At 37.9% G+C, this 19,811-nt stretch overlaps 1 protein-coding gene across 15 annotated transcripts in view; it reads right to left on the reverse strand.

Annotated features, from left to right (window-relative positions):
• SH3D19 (SH3 domain containing 19) overlaps positions 1-19,811 on the reverse strand; it is a 180,053-nt gene that overhangs the window by 87,344 nt on the left and 72,898 nt on the right. For 13 of the 15 annotated variants that reach the window (XR_003133125.3, XM_025439141.3, XM_049094206.1 and 10 more), the window contains one exon: positions 5,114-5,153. Coding sequence is in view for 4 of the 15 variants with exons in the window: in XM_025439141.3 (XP_025294926.2) it covers positions 5,114-5,153 (40 nt within the window). In the remaining 11 variants the exon portion in view is untranslated. Of the gene's footprint in view, positions 1-5,113; positions 5,154-6,881; positions 7,078-19,811 lie in introns of those variants that run through there. The other 2 variants (XM_025439143.3, XM_049094208.1) reach the window with 2 other exon arrangements.

A 19,811-nucleotide genomic window follows, 5' to 3' on the forward strand; every position in this document is an offset into this window, starting at 1 on the left:
TATAATGCACTTTAGTGTATCAAAGACTCTTAGTGGAATCACCGCAAAGAAATATGTCTAATTTTGCTTTAACTTATCATTTCACGAGCTTTTTGTGCACGAATATTTCTTATATATTGATTAATATCCTACAGACGAATGTTCCATGGGACATCAATTTGGTAAATGGTGTATTTAAACTAACAAGCCAAAGGCAAGAAGAATTCAGATATTTCTGACTTCAACAGAGGTCAATCAGCAATAAGCAATTTTTTTAATGCCAACTCTCAAAACCAACTAACCAAAAAGTACCCAGCAAATCTCTTACAGATGCTTACACGGTATTTTTTGGCTTGAGGTCTTCAAGTTGACTTCTACCTGATAAAAACTCTAACTTGACAAGAGTTATGCTTTCCTTCTTTCAGCACTGAAATGAAAGGTAGACATCCCAGATTTATTCACTTCTCACAGGGAAAGCTATAGGAGTGTTTAGCTTTAGAAAAACATAAACAAAAGAAATTCATCTCTTATCCTTACTGAGCACTGAGCCCATCATTCTTGCTGCTGAGTGAGTGGCTTGAGGAGAACCAACAAACATACAAAAATTAAGTGACTTTTGTTTATATTCTCTTCTGTCTGCTCTGTTGACGCAGCAGGTATTAAATCTGCCTGATGCACTGCAGGCCTGGTGGGGTAGCCCTGCTTGGCTGAGAAGGGCAGGAGAACAGGTCACTGCCAATCTCAGCAGACACTGTATACAGAAAACAATGGCCTTTCCTGCAAAAACGTTTCTCCTTTCTTATTAGGGCATTACTCCTTGCTACACTTGTAACAAACATAGTCAATAACAGTTATAGGCCAACTTCTGAGAGATTCCTCCCAAATTGCAAAGGAAAAACACTGGCATTTTCTTTATCTCTTTGAACTATAATTGGCATTTATTCAATAAACATTTATGAAGTGCTTATCACGAACCAGGCACTATACCAACTGCTGAGGTTCCTAAGACTAATAGCACAGGCCTTGAGAATCTGACAGTATAAATTAGAGGTCAAAGAAAATACTTTCTGAATACCCTCAAGAGTACCACAAGCCTTGCCTGAAGTAGAATGAGGATGACCTGGAACCTGACTTTAGAATAAACAGGCTCTCTGAGATTGGGAGTGAAAATCCCTAACAACAGGCACTCTATGCTCCATGCCGTTGAAGACTTTCTTGTGTTCTATGGTACCTTGAGCCTACATTAGGGCCTCTCAACACTTATTAGCTACTGAATGAGCAAGGGGCAGGAACCATCTAGAGTAATAATTTAGCAATGTATGAATCTTTTTATTCTCAGCACTAGCCTATGTAGCTTTTCCTTGACAATGCTCCCTTACAGAGTAACCGATTCCATCTTTGACCAGCTAGTCAGGCACTTCCTCCTCACATTGTGCAGAAATGCAACCCCCTCAGCTTCCACCCACAGGTGCGCACTCTGCCCTCTAGGACTCTAGGGAACACAGAACATTTCTTTCCATTGCTATTTACTTCGCACATTTCAAGTCTGTAGAGAAGTTGAGGGAACAGCACAATCAATGCCCATATGCTTTTCATTTACTCACCAATTAATAATATTTTCCTATATTTGCGGTTTTACCTTTTTTTCTTCATGAATCATTTGAGAGTTATTTTGCAAACGTAAGACTACATCACTTCTAACACTTTTGTGTATTATCTCTTAAGAATAAGACCATTCTCCCACATGACAGCATTCCTATTTATATACACCTAAAAAAAGTTTCATTAACAAAATATTATCTAAAATAAAATTCATATTTAAATTTTCCTACTTATCCCCAAAGTGCCTTTTTTTAAAATCTGGATTTTAAAATTCCAGATTAAAGAAAATTTCAGTCTTTTTTAATCTAAAAATTTTTTAAGACTTTGTATTTTTATTACATTATCTGTTTTGCCAGGACTTCTATGTGTATTATATACTTGATGGAGGCACATACTGTCGGGATGTCTCACTAGTGATGACATATAACTTGATCACCTGATTAAGACTGAGATCACCGGGGCACTTGGGAGGCTCAGTGGGTTAAGTGTCTGCCATCAGCTGAGGTCATGATCCAAGTCCTGGGATCGAGCCCTGCTTCAGACTCCCTGCCAAGCAGGGAGCTTGCTTCTTTCTCTCCCTGTGTCACTTCCCCTGCCTATGCTTTCTCTCTCTCTCTCAAATAAAAAATGAATAAAATATTTTTAAAAAAAGAATAAGATCACCAGATCTATTCACTGAAAAATTACATTTCCCCTTTTGTAATTAAAAATTCAAAGGGGTACCTGGGTGGCTCAGTGGTTGAGTGTCTGCCCTTGGCTCACGTCGTGATCCTGGGGTCCCAGGATCAAGTCCCACATCAGGCTCTCCGCAGGGAGCCTGCTTCTCTCTCTGCCTGTCTCTGCCTCTGTGTGTATGTGTGTCGCATAAAAAAATAAAATCTTTAAGAAAAAAAAAAAAAAACTGGGGCTCCTGGGTGGCCCAGTCTGTTAAGTGTCTGCCTTCCACTCAGGTCATGATCTCAGGGTTCTGAGATCGAGCTCCACATCAGACTCAACCTGCTTAAGACTCTCTCTCCCTTTCCCCATTTCTCCCCACTGCGCGCACTCTCTCTCTCTCTCTCTCAATAGGCAAATCTTATAATTTAATTAACTAATTAAAAAATATAAAATTAAAAATACTTAAGCCAGTGTGAATATTTGTCCCTCCAATAACTTTTTTGCCCAACTTTTTGTAGCCACTGATGATCCTTGCCTGAATCAACTATTATACTAAGAATTATAAAATGATGATTTTCTGATTCTATGAGTTCTTCTGCACGGATTTTTAAAAATCCAATGTGTTAGAATTTATTATCACTTAAAAATTTTTTTGATACTCAAATTGTCCCAAATTTGGCCAGTAGGTGGTTTTTGATACTGCCTCCTAGGCCTTTTTGACATGAACCATTAGTAAGCATTTCCTATATTTCTGTCACACCATGAGCCCAGCCTCACCTATATACTATCCTCTCCCCAGACCCTGAATCAGCCATTTCTCCAAGGATCTCTGGTTTCTGGTGGTGGACACTAGCCTTTAGGAGGAACAAGTCTGCTAGTGTCTTCTACATACCAGCCCTTCAAGTGCTCAAAGCCAGTTACTTCTGTCCCATATACCTCCCCAAACCTCTACACCTAGGCTAAATTCACCAAACTCCTTACACAAGTCTTGCTGTAACTTTACTTTGATTTCTAAACTAGTCTTCTCTTTCATATTCCTTGTCCCAACTCAGTTGCGGTCTTATATTCCAGTGGTTCCCAACCTAGCTATATATCAAAATCACTAAAGGACTTCTTTACTATAGAGATTCCCAGGATCAACTCACTCCAAAGTTACTGAATAAGAATCTCTGGGGTGAAGCATGGGACTCTGTTTTTGATTTTAAGTTCCTCAAGTGATATCAATATAGCCAGTCCACTGCATACTTCAATTTTTCAAGACCTTGTGAATCCCAAATTGGATACAATATCAAGAAGTATGGTCTAGAGCTACAACTTTTCTTGGACATTCTATTTCTTTTAGTATAATTAAATTGTTGCCGACATTTTTCTGGAAGGTGGAGACAATGGCATAAAATTTCTGACTTATGACAAATTTATGAAGAACTAAATCCTCAACACTTTTCCAAACATATTGTTAAGTTAAAACTCCCTTATCTCCTTATGTGCCATTGGTCTTTCAGGCCTAAGTGTAAGGACTTACATTTATTCCAATTAAAACTTATATTGCTTGATTTATCAAACCTTCAGAGTCTTATGGATCCTGATTTTATCACACAAAGTGTTTTTTACCATTCCAACTTTATGCCATTCACAGTTAAACATGCTATCAAACTCTTCTTACATTGCCTTTTTTAAAAATTATTAAAACAAATCTTATAGACTTTTTTTTCTTATAGAATTTTCTATAGTGGTGGTGGTGGTGACATAACTGTATGTATTCATAAACACTCACAGAAGCATACATCAAGAAGAATGAATTTTAATGTATGTGAATTATACCTTAAAAAAGATCAGCCTTACATTCCAAATAACCCACTGTATTTTTCTTCTAGATTAGGTCTCACTAACTTATTTTGATTGACAATCTCTGCAAAATGGAGGAATAACTAATGGAGTTTTCATAGACTTTGTATTTTTATTCAGTTGATGTCAACGTATTCTGGGTTTTATGCTTTGAAAAAGCATCAGGGTTTGGTTTACCAGGCCAGTCAACCCAGTCAATGCATTATTACCATTTTATCAGTTACCACAACACAAAATGCAAAGAAGTGATGGGCTGTGAAATAAGGTTAAGATAATATTAAAGGAATTACAATTCTTCATAGAACTAGGCTAAAAAAAAAAAAATCAAACACAGGCCTGTCACTCTTGCATAGGAGTAGAAGTTAGAACATTTCCACCTGTAAGTTTGACAAGGATTTTAAAAAATACTCTTCAGTGCTGGTGAAGGTCTTGTGAAATACATGCTCAGACAGTGCAAGTGAGGGGCTTAAGTGAAATAGCCTTCCTGCCTTAGATAGATAGAATCTATCTAACAAGAACTTAAAGAATTAAACTTAAAGAATACATATGTACTTAGAAAAACTAGAAAGATTACACCAAACTTTAAGCAGGAACCAGCCATCTCCAGCCAATGGAAGACAGACTGTTTTGTTTTTTAATGTTTTATATTAAAAAATGTTAAAAAAAATTTCTACAGTGAGCCCATGTTAGTTTTATAATTAGGAAAAAAGAAATACATATTTATAAAAAAGATCAAAGAAAGGGGAAGAAAATAAACCACAAAGAAAGTAAATATGGAAAAAATAATTTTTTTGGTAAAGATTTACCTGTCACTGATAGGAATTCTCAAGAAAAATATGCCTTTCAGGTAGTCAATAATTTCATAAAGAATTTTTGTTCAAAAAATGAACAATTTTCCCTTGTGAAGTTTATGTGAATGCCACAGAAGATTCAAATATACAGTAACTCTATAAGGGATACTTGAACTGCCTCCAAATTTTTTCCAAATGAGAAGTGTTATACAGAATTATTAAAAACTATAAACTCATACCTTGAAGAACGGTGCTCTGGTTTATTTCGTTCGTTGCGATCTGTAAAGAAGGAAGACAGTTACATGTCAAAATTCTCTTCAGAAGCCCTGGAAAAGAAGTTCTTAAATACCGGCTGCCATACCATAGATTTCACAAAGGACTGTTCAAAGGTTGCTGTGTCTTACCCTGTATGAGGCTCTTTATCAGAGTTGAAAGGATTTGTCTGACATAAGAGGTAAAAGGATACAAAGCTAGGCAGGCATGTAAAGTTTTTAAGGTTTGTTAAAATCATCTACTTGGAAAGTGTATCATTACACATATTATTTCATTTTCAAAGATCTTTGCTGTTTTAAACACTTCACTAAACCCAAACAAATTTAGCTAAGGAAAGAAAGTAAGGAAACTGAAAAGCCACAGATTACTCAGTTCAAAAAAATTATTCCATGAATCATGGTTGGCAAAAGCTTCCAACAGGATAGGGAGGGGGAGAAAAATGAGCAGTCAGCTACAGCAGCATCTGCAAACATCCTAAGACCTCATCCTTAACTCTCTATTGCTGAGAACTTTTCAAAAGTTGGATTTCAACGTTCCATTGATAATTAGGTCTAATGTGCTATATAGAGGGCAGTGGTTCTTGACCAGGAGCAATCCGCCTCCCGCCCCCCAAGAGACACTTGACAATGCCTGGAGACATTTTTAATTGTCACAACTGGGGAAGAAGGAACTACTGGTACCTAGAAGGTAAAGAAACCAGTGATGCATAAAATGTCCTACAATGCACTCTACAACAAAGAATTATGTCACCCAAAATGTCAATAGCGCTGACATTGAGAAACTTTGCTATAGGGTAAGAGATAGGGCTGCTTGAAGTTTTCCCAGGTGCCTCTTTGGGCTGCTGTAAAATGCTGTTAATCAACCTGAAGATTATTATATATATGAGAAAGAACTACAAAACCCACAGGTCATCTTTTTTTGACTCCAAGTAACAATTTTTTTCAGTACATGCTTAAGAATAAACAAAGTGAAAGTCTCAGTTATGGAAAAACTAACAACAGAAATCAATGTGTAAGCCAAAATAAAATCCTATGCAATAGCTTTTTAAAAATCCTGTGCAATCTTATTAAAATATAGTTTCCTAAAGTATCTTCTGAATTAATACTAGCGATATAGAATTTAATGACAAAACAAAGATTGGACAAGAATTCTTTATTTCCCCCCTTAATTTCATTGCTCCTGGAGCAACAAAAAGATACTAAAAATATACTATAAAACTTCTGGAGAGAGTTATGGAAGAAGAAGTATAGGATTTACACAGTTAAATGTATTTATCAGTTCTTTCTGAATAGGTTCATAATGAAAAAGAAATGTTTCTTTAAACCAGGGAGTTAGTACACAGGAAGTATGTTCTCTAAGAGAATAACAAGTAGGAAGATTCACAATAAAACATATTTGTTTAGATAAAATGCTCTCCAAAATGCACAATATTACTATGCTTTTGGTTCCTGTTTCTCTACATAGTGACCTAGTATTACTGCCGCTTTTAAAACTTTTGTTTTAATTTAACTTAGTTTTACAGTCCCTCAAATAAAAACATCATGGTTTTTCACTTGTGGAGCACTAAAACTTTCAAAGTCTAGCAATAGAGCACACATTTAATCATTTTTTTGAATCGTTCCTCTTTAGCTTTAGGCTGCTAGTTTTATTACCAAAAGTAAAATACCTCAAAGCAGAGCTGGAAACTGGATGCAGATCAGCTATCTTCAGTATTAACAAAGCAACAATTCTTACCTGTGGCTAACGATGAGCTAAAAATCTGCCCAGGATGCCATTTGACGTGGCTGTGATCTTAGTTTCGTAGAGTTTATTTAGGCATGTAATAGCGAATTCCCCCGCAAATCTGCCTAGTGGTACAACACACGGGAGGAGGGGAGAAACAGAGTCACAACGCACGTAAACAAGACTCAGCATCTGAGGGCTTCCCTCCAGGGCCTGTTCTGATTGGCAGATGTGCTATGACCAATCTGCACAGCTGGAATGTGTCCACTCGGGAAGCAAATGGCTCATAGCTCTCCTTCATTCTTGGTTAAAACAGGAAATTCTACAGTTGTTTTATACTTTGTGCTCTAAGGAGATATAAATGCCTCCTCACAGTACTTCTCTAATGAACGAGCTGATAATCTGTTGGAAGACATTTTAAACATTCCCTCCCAAATTCTCGGTGTTATATTCCTATGTAAATATACATACACAACGATTATAACATGTCACTCCTAAGACCCATATATTTGATGATTTGAGGGTAAGGGGTAAATTATCCATTGCTTGCAATATCCCCTGTCCCCCAGCTTGTGACAATGGAAAACAAATTAAAACACATGTTCTTGTCTATTTTTTTTTCTCAGAGTGTACAAAGAACTGGATTTCACATTTTGCCCTAAGCCATCTTTTAGCTTAAATACATATATGTTTAGTACGTGTCTGTTGTGTGTGTCTACAAAAATTTTTACATGCTTATTTTAAGCTAAGAAATCTCCATGACAGCCAAGACAATTGTGCAATTGTCAAGAAATAACATTAGTGGCGATGCTGAATTTTTGGCAAATTAATAAATGGTTATTATTTTGGTCCAAAATCTAAGACTGAACAAAACAAAGCACCGAGGGCAGATTTGGGATCTGGATCTCGCCAACAATAATAAAACATTTGGATAAAAGTCCCTTAAAAAAAACGAGAACAGATCCATAGCAAATATGGAAATTTCATCTTGACTATAGTGCCTTAAGCATATGGATTTTATTTATTTCAAATCAAATACTCTTTGGCCTATATCCCCCCAATTTTTTTCAGAGTTTCTAATTTTTAAGTAACTAGGAAAAAATATATTTGCAAGGCTTCTTGAGCTTTTGCATACTTAAGAATCATAGAAATAACTTACTATACCAAAGTCTCACCATTTATATGAAAAAAAAGGGGTTATTAAAAATAAGAATATTCTAACCCTAAAATTTAGTTGCCAAATGCTGCACATTTGTTGTAGATAATGCACTAACCCCAGGGGCCCACTGGGCTGTGTTATGATTTAGGTCAAAGATCAGTAGTATACTCTTAACGTGAAGGTCAGCATGGCTGTAGAGCTACGTAAAAGTCTGTTGGGTTTATTTTGTTTTTTAAGATTTTATTTATTTATTCATGAGAGACACAGAGAGAGAGAGAGAGAGAGAGAGAGAGAGAGGCAAAGACACAGGCAGAGGGAGAAGCAGACTCCCTGTGAGGAGTCTGAGGCAGGACTTGATCCCAGGACCCTGGGTTCACGCCTGGAGCCTAAGGCAGACGCTCAACCACTGAGCCACCCAGGCATCCCAAGTCTGTTAGTTTTGTAGGCATATGTCTGTCTGTCTGTCTGTCTCTCTCTCTCTCTCTCTCTCACACACACACACACACACACACACACACACACACACTGGAGTGGGAGAGAGAAAGAGAAAACCTGCTTGCATTCCCTGTTCTTACTCATCCATGTCTCCTGTTAATAAAGCTAATTGAGGAAATGGAAGAAAACCCCACAGGCAGAACAAAAGCAACATAAGGCAGAACTGGTGCCAAGGGTGCTGTTGGCTATGTGAGTACAAATGTTATTGGGAGATGTAAAGGAGGCAATGGGGGAACCCACGGCCCCTCAAGGAGACTGAGATCAGGAGAGTGATAGGAAGCTCTCACAGGCTGGTGACTCTGTAGGAGAATTCCAGTTCACCCAAATCTTCCTGCCATGACAACTTCTGATTCTAAGTAATCTGGACAGGCATGAATCCAATGTTTATGTACATAGGTGATATTCCACTTAGGTAGAAATGGGCCTCTGTTCTGGCAGGGACGGCATACTAGGAATGGCTGGGCAGAGTCTACTGATGTGTGACCATTCAGGGTGATTCTGAATCTAATAATACGACAAAACACTTTGAAACGAAGATGACAAGAATGCAAATATCATCTTTTGCTTTGATTAAAACTATGAAGAATGGCCAACTTAGAACTTATTAGAATCCATGGTAAGACATTCAGGCTTTGAGGATTTGGCTTTGATCACTTAACTAGACAGAAAATCAAACCCTATTGCATAGGGAACTTAGACTACTAACTCAAGTTGGCAGTGGAAAGTCCTAAATCGTTCTTTGAAATTAGTGGGAAGACTCAAGTCTATGTGAATGAATACACACAGCCACACTCAGAGCAGGAAGTGGTATAATGGAACCTGCCTTGTACCTCACACTGGAGTATTAAAATGAGTATTTAAAATGAGTGTTATCTTTAAAGTTAGTATTATCTATGAAGGGATTCTGTACTATATTCCCAAGTCAAATTCCAGCTTGGGAGTATATACTCTATGTTATGTTTAAAAAATGGATCGATCGATAAATGCTTTGTATCATTCAGTACTAACTAAAGGATCCACACATTCTAAAAAAGAACTCCCTGCAACAATAATATCATTACCTCTTTACTTATAAGCAGAATAAATAATATATCCTTCCATTAGAAGAAGGAAGATATTCAAGATCATGAAACTTACTTTGATGACTCTTCGAAAGATTGGGAAAGGAGTTCCACTCAAATAATCCCATGGATAGAACTGTACATATATGAGATCGGAGTTTCACAGGCTTTAGTAGTCTTTAAAAGGTTCTTTTATTTAGGCAAAGAAAACTGAAAATTTATGTCTACTTGAAAAGAAGCTAGGTTCATCCTACAAAGTTACTGATGCTAATGCTTATTTACCACCTCCTTCTAGCTCCATGTCACTACTGTCACCACTCTTAAGTATATCTTCAAATTGATTTCTAGTCATTTTTGAGACTCCCACAGTAAATAGTTTAAAATAAATAAATTGAAGTATTTTAAAAGATTGTATTTGAGAGAGAGGTAGTATGTATGCATGCACAAGTGTACATAAGCACAAGCAAGGCTCTATCACCAGCCTGAGATCATGACCTAAACCGAAATCAAGAGTTAGATGCCTAACTGACTGAGCCACCCAGGTGCCCCAGTATATTGCTCTTTTAAATGATAGGCTTTCAGGGACACCTGGGTGGCTCAGTGGTTGAGCGTCTACCTTTAGCTCAGGATGTGATCCCGGGGTCCTGGGATCAAGTCCCACATCAGGCTCCCTGCAGAGAGCCCACTTCTCCCTCTGTCTATGTCTCTGCCTCTGTGTCTCTTGTGAATAAACAAAATCTTGAAAAAAAATTTTTTTAAAATGATAGGCTTTCAATAAATATATATTTGCTGTTGTCGAACTTAAGAAAGTTACTCCTAAACACCAAGAAATTAAAGACAATCTCTGTGAGTTACCACTGCAGGAGGCACATTACAGAGTTTACATGATTGCTACCCACGCTTCTATGGGTAAGTGGAAAAGTTTAGTCTACAGCATTGTCAATACTGACACCTGTCATTAGTTCTAATTATCAAATGCCTAAACTCATTAAAATGCAGCACCCTAATCACACAGGGAGGGAGAAACTAGAGATGGAGGGAAGTTTTTTTTAATAAGAGAGTTATATTTCAACAGAGTAGACGGCCTCTGGAGTCTTTTCTCCTTCCCATGCCTACTGTGTTTTCCTGTATTTTACGTTTTCATCAGCACTTGTCAGGACTGTTGCGTCTTGACTGGATTTTCTGGTTCTAGTCTCTTTTCTTCCAATTCTGCCTTCTTGCTGGCCAAATTCATACCTCAGAAAATTACAAACCTTAAGAGTCTGAAGAGAGATAATGACATTCCATGAGATAATGACAGTGACATCCTCAGCACTTTGCCTATGCAAAATAAGCACTCAATAAATGTCATCAGCTGCCATCTTGCTAAAAGGCCAGCTATTTACTAGTGGTAGTGACTGGTCCTGCCTGTGGTGATTGCACAAGTTACTTGGTCTCTCTAAATCTTGGTTTTTCTCAGTACACAAGAGGAAAGAATGCTATCCTGAGAGATTTTGTGAGGATAAATGAATGAAAGGGTATAAAGAACTTAGCTTCATACCTGGAACATAAACTCTATGACCCTGTTACAACTCCTTCTTACCATCTTTAGTGCCTGGCTCAAACACACCACCTTCTTCATGAAACTGTCTCTGACTCCTTTTTCTTTTCTGCATCCTTGTATTCAGTTTCCTATTGCTGCTGTAACAAAATATCATAAACGTAGGGGCTTACAACAAAAATGGACTATTTTATAGTTCTGGGGGCCAGTAGTCAAAGTAGGTCTCTTTAGGCTAGAAGTCAAGGTGTTTGCAGGGCCACATTCCTTCTGGGAGCTCAAAGTAAGAAGCTGTTTCCTTGCCTTTTCTACCTTCTCAAGGTCACTAGCGTTCCTTGGGTGGTGGCCCCTTCCTCCAACCATGTGGCATCTTTACTTCTTTCTCTCACTCTGACTTCCTCTTCTGCTTCTCTTTTCCACTTAAAGGACCTTTAGGATTATACTGGGCCCACCAGGATTATCCAAAATTATCTGCTTGTTTCAAGGTCTGTTGATTAACAACTTTAATTCCTCTCCGCTATGCAATATAACATCTTCTCAGGTTCCAGGATTTAAGACGTGGACATCTTTGAGGGGGCAACATTATTCTGCCTACCACATCCTATCTGAATTCTCATATCATCTATATCACTCACATGACACTTAGCATATGTGTCTTATTATTTAAAGTTTTAGGTATATGTCTATTGCCTTATCTAATCAGCATGTCTGATAAAGGCAGGACTCTTTTTTTTTTTTTCCAAGATTTTATTTATTTATTCATGAGAGCTATACACAGAGAGAGGTGGAGACACAGGCAGAGGAAGAAGCAGGCTGCCTTAGGGGAGCCTGATGTGGGACTCAATCTCAGGACCCCAGGGTCACGCCCTGAGCCAAAGGCAGACACTCAACCACTGAGCCACCCAGGCGCGCCCCCTCCTTCTTTTTAAAGGAAGCTCTATGCCCAATGCAGGGGCTTGAACTCATGACCCCAAGATTAAGAGTAGCATGCTATACCAACTGAGCCAGCCAGCCACCCGGCAGAACTTTTTATCTTAACTCTGCTTCACAGTCAGCCTTCTGTAAACATCTGTTGATAATGGTAATATCCAATGCCCTTTCGTTCCCCTTTCTGCCTTTCTGCCCCGTCATTTAGGCTGGAGTCGGTTCAATGATTATCTTTACTGGTGAAAAAGTTGTCCTAAGAATGCCCATACATATTTTTACTTTTTATAAACACAGTAGTGATTCAAGAGTCACCTCTGCCCTAGAATGACCCACATTTGGTCTATTCTTGTCTCAAAGTAGTTCTCACCAAACCAAACCATACATTGGAGAAAAAAACCACAGCACAAGTGAATTCCAGGAAGAATCACCTATTTGACAACAGATGCTGCTTCCAAAATAATTTTTCTTTAAGGTGGTTCAACTGAATCATTTTGATGACTGAGTTCAACTCACTATTGAATCTGGCTTTTTAAGTTAGTAGTTTCAGAGATGAAAAATCAGAGCCACCATCTACAACGCCCCTCTTCCCCACAGGGCGCATCTGATAGAATTCAGGAAGACGGACAGTTTCACCAGTGCCTCTCAAGTCCTGCAGCAGAAATGGAAACAGGCTGAGGAACAGAGTGTCATCAACTCTCCTTGGTGTTCCTTCCTCAGGCTCCCTAATGATTCTCTTAATAATTACTTTCAGGCCTTTTTGTTGTTGTTCTTGTTATAAAATAACACTTTTTAAGCAAGTGAGATTCCTGATTCAAGGAGGGATAAAAAGACCTTTCAGTTAAATTTAAATCTCTAATCCCCCAACTACCAAATTAAAAATATTATACCCATATTCAAAATATTAGGTCATTCCTAAGAGTTTTTCTAAAGGAGTCATAAATTTTACCTAGAATAAGGTATTCTAGAAGAAAGGAAACCAGAGAAAGTGACCCAAGGCATTCCTTTCAAAGTTTTCTAAATTATGACAACTTCTAGGATAGTCACAAAGCATATTAGTATCTAAAAGGCTCTGAGAAACCCTGCAACTAAAAAAATTTAACTTTGTTTAACACAGTATTTCCCAAACTAATCTGAAGATGAAACATTTCTCACAAAATCATAATCGATATCTGGTAGCCTGGCACACAGTGTTATCATCACCATCTACTCCCCTGGAAATCCAAAGTCCTTTACACAGAGCTTGGTGTTTGTATCTCCATGGCCAGTACCATGGCCTGACATGTAGGTGGCACTTCTTCAATGAACTCAACTCCGACTGGTGTAGGGCTAGGCACAGGATTCAAATACAAAGGGAAGTAGGAATCTCCATTCCAATCCTATCAGGTCAAGCCCTGGTCTTTTAAGATGATCACATTTCCCTCACTTATTTATCTTTGATTTTGCCGTTGTTTAGGTTAATTTGTGCATCTCAAGAATGACGTGTTCCATAAAGATGAGTATACTTAGTGACTCCAGGTATCTACTATTGGGTCATATCCACGATGGCAAATTAATAAATATTTCAGTTTGACAACCCAGACAGAGGTTAAGTGCAGGCACCTGAGGTCAGACAGCCTTGTTTTGAGTTCTTGCTTCATTAGTAAATGGCCTCAATGTCCTTAACAAGATATTTACATTCTGTAAGTTTCAGTATCCACATCTGTGAAAGACGATAATAGTGGTACCCACCTCATCAAGTTGAACAGGGAGTAAGTGAAGAAATGCATATAAAGGACAGTATGCTTGCTGACTAGGACAAATGCCTAGTAAATGTTTACTATTATGATGATAATATTAGGGAAGCAGATTAATCATAGAGTTCATAGTACTGTGGCTACAATTATTTAAAAAGGTTAATTATCCTTTGTCCAGTATAGATTTAATTCTGTAGGATTTTTTCTTTTGCTTATTACTGGACAAGAGGACAGAGCTGTACTAATAAATAATTTCTACATCATCTCTTACCCAATCGCTCCAGCCTCTTATCCTTTTGAACCAAGGGCTAACTATAAAAAATTAATAAATCTGGACTTTCACTTTTCTTCATTTTCCCATTGCAGCCTCTGACAGAAGTGATAAATAAGCCCTAAAAAGTAAGCAGCAGGAAGGAGAAAAAGAACTCAACTCAAAGGCAGACAGAGAGGGATCCCTGGGTGGCGCAGTGGTTTGGCACCTCCCTTTGGCCCAGGGCGCGATCCTGGAGACCCAGGATCGAATCCCACGTCGGGCTCCCAGCGCATGGAGCCTGCCTCTCCCTCTGCCTGTGTCTCTGCCTCTCTCCCTTTCTCTCTCTGTGACTATCATAAATAAATTTAAAAAAAAAAATTAAAAAAAAAAAAAAAAAGGCAGACAGAGACAGTTCCTTCCAGATGAAAACTGTACCAAGCATGGATCACCACCTCTCCCATTCCTAGTTCATCCTGCAGGTATTAAGCCTTCGTAGTCACTTTCTGAGACACAAGAATTTTAAAATAAGTTTCCTGAGTAGGATTAATGAGTGACACAAAGAAAGAAAACTAATTAGATAAAATATTTCTATTAAAATATATATTATGTATATATCTATATATTTATAAAATTACTGAAATGTGCCTCCGTATCTTAGGATACTATGGATTTCTTTTACAAGAATTCAGAGAACGAGGATTAAAATTATTTCAGGTGTTAAAGGATAGATAACATCTCTAACCACAGGTTGCTTTTTCAGCTGTTAGGGTAAAAATAATAAAGATGATTTTTTTCTTTAAAGGGCAAAAGGCTCATTCTTATGGTCTCCTCGTCCTTTAGTTTTGATTAATTCACAGATGTTGCAGCAACGTTTTACCTCTTTACACCTGTCTCTGCAAAATATGCAAATATCAGAAACCATTCTAACCAAGAGACTGCTTCATTTGCAGGGAAGCAGGAAAAAAAATTGAAGATCACGTTTTTCCAATTACCATACACATCTCACTCTGATGTAAGATTATTAGGCTGTGCAAATCTTTCCTACACAGAAAAAGGATTTTTCTGATCTGAGTCTTCAAACAGATTTTTATCCACAGTGGGGCAGTCTTGGTCTCTAATCTAGAATGACGAATTTTTTTGTTCCTTTTAATGAAGAAAAGGTAAAGTCACATCCAGCCTTGCCACATTACCTTACGTAGGGATAGAGAATGTATTCTCTGTACACCACACACATTGCTTCTTGCAAATTCAGCCCACCAATCTCCTTCCTCTCCACTCTATTAAACTCCCATCCACATGACCACGTTCAAAAGGCTACTGGGACACAAGCAAGGAGAATGCCCAATTGTCTCATTCTATTCTTCAACCATACAGAATGCCTCTAAAGTAAGTGTGCAGTTCTGATTTTTCACAGTTGTAAAGACACACAGGATCTTTAAGAGGAGACCTAAGAGACATCTGCAATCTCAGCTTTGAAGCCTTATTTGACTCCCCACAGGCAAAAACAATGCTTCCCCACCTGCACCACCACATAGTGCCTAGCACCCGTATCAGCACTGACCACATTTTGAATCACCTTATAATTCTCATTATCTATGTCTTATTGCTTCCACTTTATAGTTCCTTCAAGACAAGGCCTTTATACACTTTGTAATGGCTGGCAGAGCACCTTACACACAGTAGGTACAACCTAAGAATCTACTGTAGAATATACTGGTATGAGTCCTCTCTAACACCTCTGCAAACTGGAAATTAGCTGAGCTTAAAAAGCCTTTGTATTGTCTGGTGTTTCTTTTGGGGGTGTGAGGGAGCAGTTGTTATTAATTCATGGAGAAGACAGATTGCACATTACCATGCAAAAGCTTCAAACAATTTTGATTCAGAACGAAAGCATTTTGTGCAGCTTCAGAGTTGCAGAATTAACAAAACACTATATTTGTGTAATGAAAAATGGACAGTTTAAGGAAAAAGCAATACAATTATTACAAAGAAGCACAGGAAGCTACACAAAGGATTCACTCTCTGTGGCTCTCAGGTCACAAAACACAGTTGAAATAAATTCAAGAATTGGCTATCAGCATAACAACAACGACAACGATGAACAGATATTATTCATCAAGTCTTTACTATGTTAGAGGCATTCTAATGTGGTCCCATTTAATCTTCATGGGATTCCCATGATGCAAGTCTTTTCCACTTTATTGATGAGAAAGCAGTCTCAGAGAAGCTAGTTTAAAAACAAAGAGTATGAATTTTCAAACCTGGATCTGAAGAATCTCAAAGCCCCTGCTCTTTCCATTGTTATCAGAGGGCTGGAGGTCCCACTTGTTTGATAAACTACAAGGGTAAAAGTGTAGAAATTATGTTCGCCACAAGCCACACTTATATTTCAGTATCAGATGGTGTGTTGTTTAGAGACTGAATCCAGGGCCTCAATTCCTTCCAACGGTCTCTGAGGTTTTCTTCAGCGTCACAAAACAAACACCCTCTCATAAATTCCTAAGAATACAGAAGATTTTGCCTTATGACAAGATACCTGTGCTGGGAGAATAGCTCCAATTCACTACCTTGTGCCATCAACAATCTTATGTTACTAACATTTAATCTATGGGTTCAACAGAGTATGGACACAGGTGCATGATGATAGGGACAATTCATTATAAAATTAAACAGATTACAAGACAGGTTTGAATTCTGCTTGGACTATTGCTTGTTAATTCCTGTACCTTCAGAGTGAAAATTTTAGAAAAAAAAAAAAAATGACCTTAAATAATTAAGTTTTTATACAATAGCAATCTGGGTCTTGGTGATTTTCTTTTCAAATATAATTAGCCATCTTTTTAATTGCAACACAAAATGCACTATTAATAATGATAGTTAAACACACACAAAAACTGGGCAGTGAGGAGGAAGAAATATTAGCCACATATCAGAAATTGGCTCGGGGGGCAGCCTGGGTGGCTCAGCGGTTTAGCACCACCGCCTTCAGTCCAGGGCCTGATCCTGGGGACCTGGGATTGAGTCCCAACGTCAGGCTTCCTGCGTGGAGCCTGCTTCTCCCTCTGCCTGCTTTCTCCCTCTGCCTGTGTCTCTGCCTCTCTCTCTCTCTCTTTCTCTCTCTCTCTCTCTCTCTCTCTCTGTGTGTCTCAGGAGTAAATAATTTAATTAAAAATAATTTAATTTTAAAAATTAAAGAAAAATTAAAGAAAAAAGAAAGAAAAAAATTGGTTCTGGGGCAGCTTATGTGTCATTTATGCAAACTAGACTTTGAGATATCTTGAGTTTGCCAGTCATCATTATCTAAGATTTCCACACTACTCCACACCCAGACCCATTGACACATTTGAAATATGTTTGTTTGCATCATTCCTGGGTTAACCCATGCACCACAAGCAATTAGAAAATAGGTCTGAGAAACAGCGGATACTTCCAGTAATCTGGAGAAAAAATACAAATCCAATTGTACTTTATCATACTGGAGATGAAATACAGATCCAATTGTACTTTATCAGAAACCCACATGAGGTGTTGTATGCTTTCTTCCCACGGAGCCATGGTGTTGTTGCCATGAATGCAATACCTGCAGATGCAGGGGAGTGAAATCAACCTTAGCCATCCTCTGGCTCAGTGTGCTCAGGTACAGACCACTCTGATCTACCTGGCTCTGGTCCAGAGAAAAAAGAATCAAAGATAATGCTGACTGTCTTGGAGGATAAGAGACTGTGAAATACTCTTGGTACACAACAAAAGCTGCATTCAACAAACTTACAATCTTTGTTGAGACACAACAGCAAATAATTTCTAATGCACACTGTGAGTACAAAAAAAATGCAGAAGAACCCTAACATTGTTAACTGATGTCATGAGAATTTTAAGAATCCACAAAATCTTTAACAAAAACACTTGCATGAATTCCAGATTTGCACAAACTCTCAAATAATTTCACCAAAATCATATTTCCTGTGCATATCTATATAGCATGAGTTAACTGTATTTGCAACTTTCATGGCAGTTTTATCATTCACTTGGACTGGTGTACTTGCCTTACAGCAGGAATAAAAAATTCCTACATCAGCTGTTCCTGATGTTCCTACATCAGAGTTTCCAGTGAATAATCAAATGGTGAGTATTAAATAAATGAATGCCCAAGAGCTACTAAAATATAGGATCATAAGGGAAGGTTTAGTTGTGACTAAGAAATCTTCAAGGCTTGCCAGAATAGATAGCATTTGGTTTGAGCATAACTTTAAGTTGGCAAAATTTGAGAAGTAAATACGGGAAGAAAGGCATCTAAGTTTAGGAGAACTATGTACTACATAATAGTAGTGGAAGCACAAAGAACTGAGGGATAGTACTGAGTAATCCAGTTGAAGGTAGATTCCAAAGTGTGAGGAAAATATACTGGGAGATGGTATTACAACATTACTTCAGGATCATTTAGAACAATTCATGAATGTTATATACTAGCATTTGTACTTTTCTGTAGGCAATGGAGAAAGGGTAGCCTGATGGAATGGACTGCTGGTGGAGGGGTGGATGAAAGAAGAGAGATCACTAACAACAGTATAAACCTGGTAGAAAGCTTGATGTAAGGAAAGAATACGAGGAAATAAAAGTGGGAGGGTTGAGCAGAAACACAGGATTAGGAATGAACAATACGTGTTGAGGGAGGAAGCAGGAGTAAGGATATGGGTGCACAGTATATGCTACCAATAACAAGTTAGGAACTAAGCAAGATGAGACAATGGGTAGGAATATATCATGTGTAGGGTAATATTCACTACCTAGTACCATCAATAAGCTTATGCTACTAACATTTACGAGTTCAACAGAGTATGGATACAGGTCTGAAGCTTTTAAGTGAAAAATCATATGAAAATGTTTACTTGACTCATTCAAGCTGAGTAGTTACATCCACCTCCTCTCCCTATAAATTGAAATGATAAAATAAAAAATAAAAACCATTTGAATGGAACCACAATAACACTAAGAACAAAACAAGAATGAGAGTCATCAATGGATCAGACATCCTAAGAAATTTGAAACCAAGGTCAAAGACATCAGAGATTAAACAAGAGTTCTCTCTAACAAGCTCCTTCTGAGTCAGAGAATAAAAACTGGCTCCTTGGACAGTCATGAAGACAGTTAATTAGAGCTATAGTCAGATCACCAGATTCAGCTCTTCAGTACTGTTCAGCCTGTCTCACAACCAATTACACCGAGAAGCCAGTTAAGGCTTCCCTTTTGAGCTAAAGGCAGAAAATTGCTATCCACATAAAGTTAGTGACCTGCCTGGGAGAGTCTCACTTGGGAAACGGAAAAAGAGCATATAGTTTAGGGTAATTTAGTATTTAAATTAATTTTAGACTCAGAAATTGTTGGGAAACTGAGAGAAAAGACAGATCCTACAGGTAAAATACAGTAAACCATTCCAATTCTGGATACATCTCATTTGCTTAGCCTTGAGTAACAGCTTCCTTACTTTGGCAATTTTAAAGGTCTGAGCTTGCCTTCCAACTCCCTTACAGGAAAAGCCACCAACAGTATAACGCCATTAATAACCACCAACAGTTAATTAATATAACTGACATAGTTATGTCATTCAGAGGAAAGCATTTCTGGAGAAATAAAACCACGATGTATATCAGCCAATTTAGCGTTTTATTCATAAACATGTACCTACAACCAATGCTAAGCAAACATCTAAGGAAAAATCAATGGTATAAAAGGGAAAGACCTACAGGAATGATCAATTCTGGATCAAAAAGAATTTAGAG

The sequence above is a fragment of the Canis lupus genome, chromosome 15 (assembly GCF_003254725.2).
Source record: "Canis lupus dingo isolate Sandy chromosome 15, ASM325472v2, whole genome shotgun sequence".
Lineage (NCBI taxonomy): Eukaryota > Metazoa > Chordata > Mammalia > Carnivora > Canidae > Canis > Canis lupus.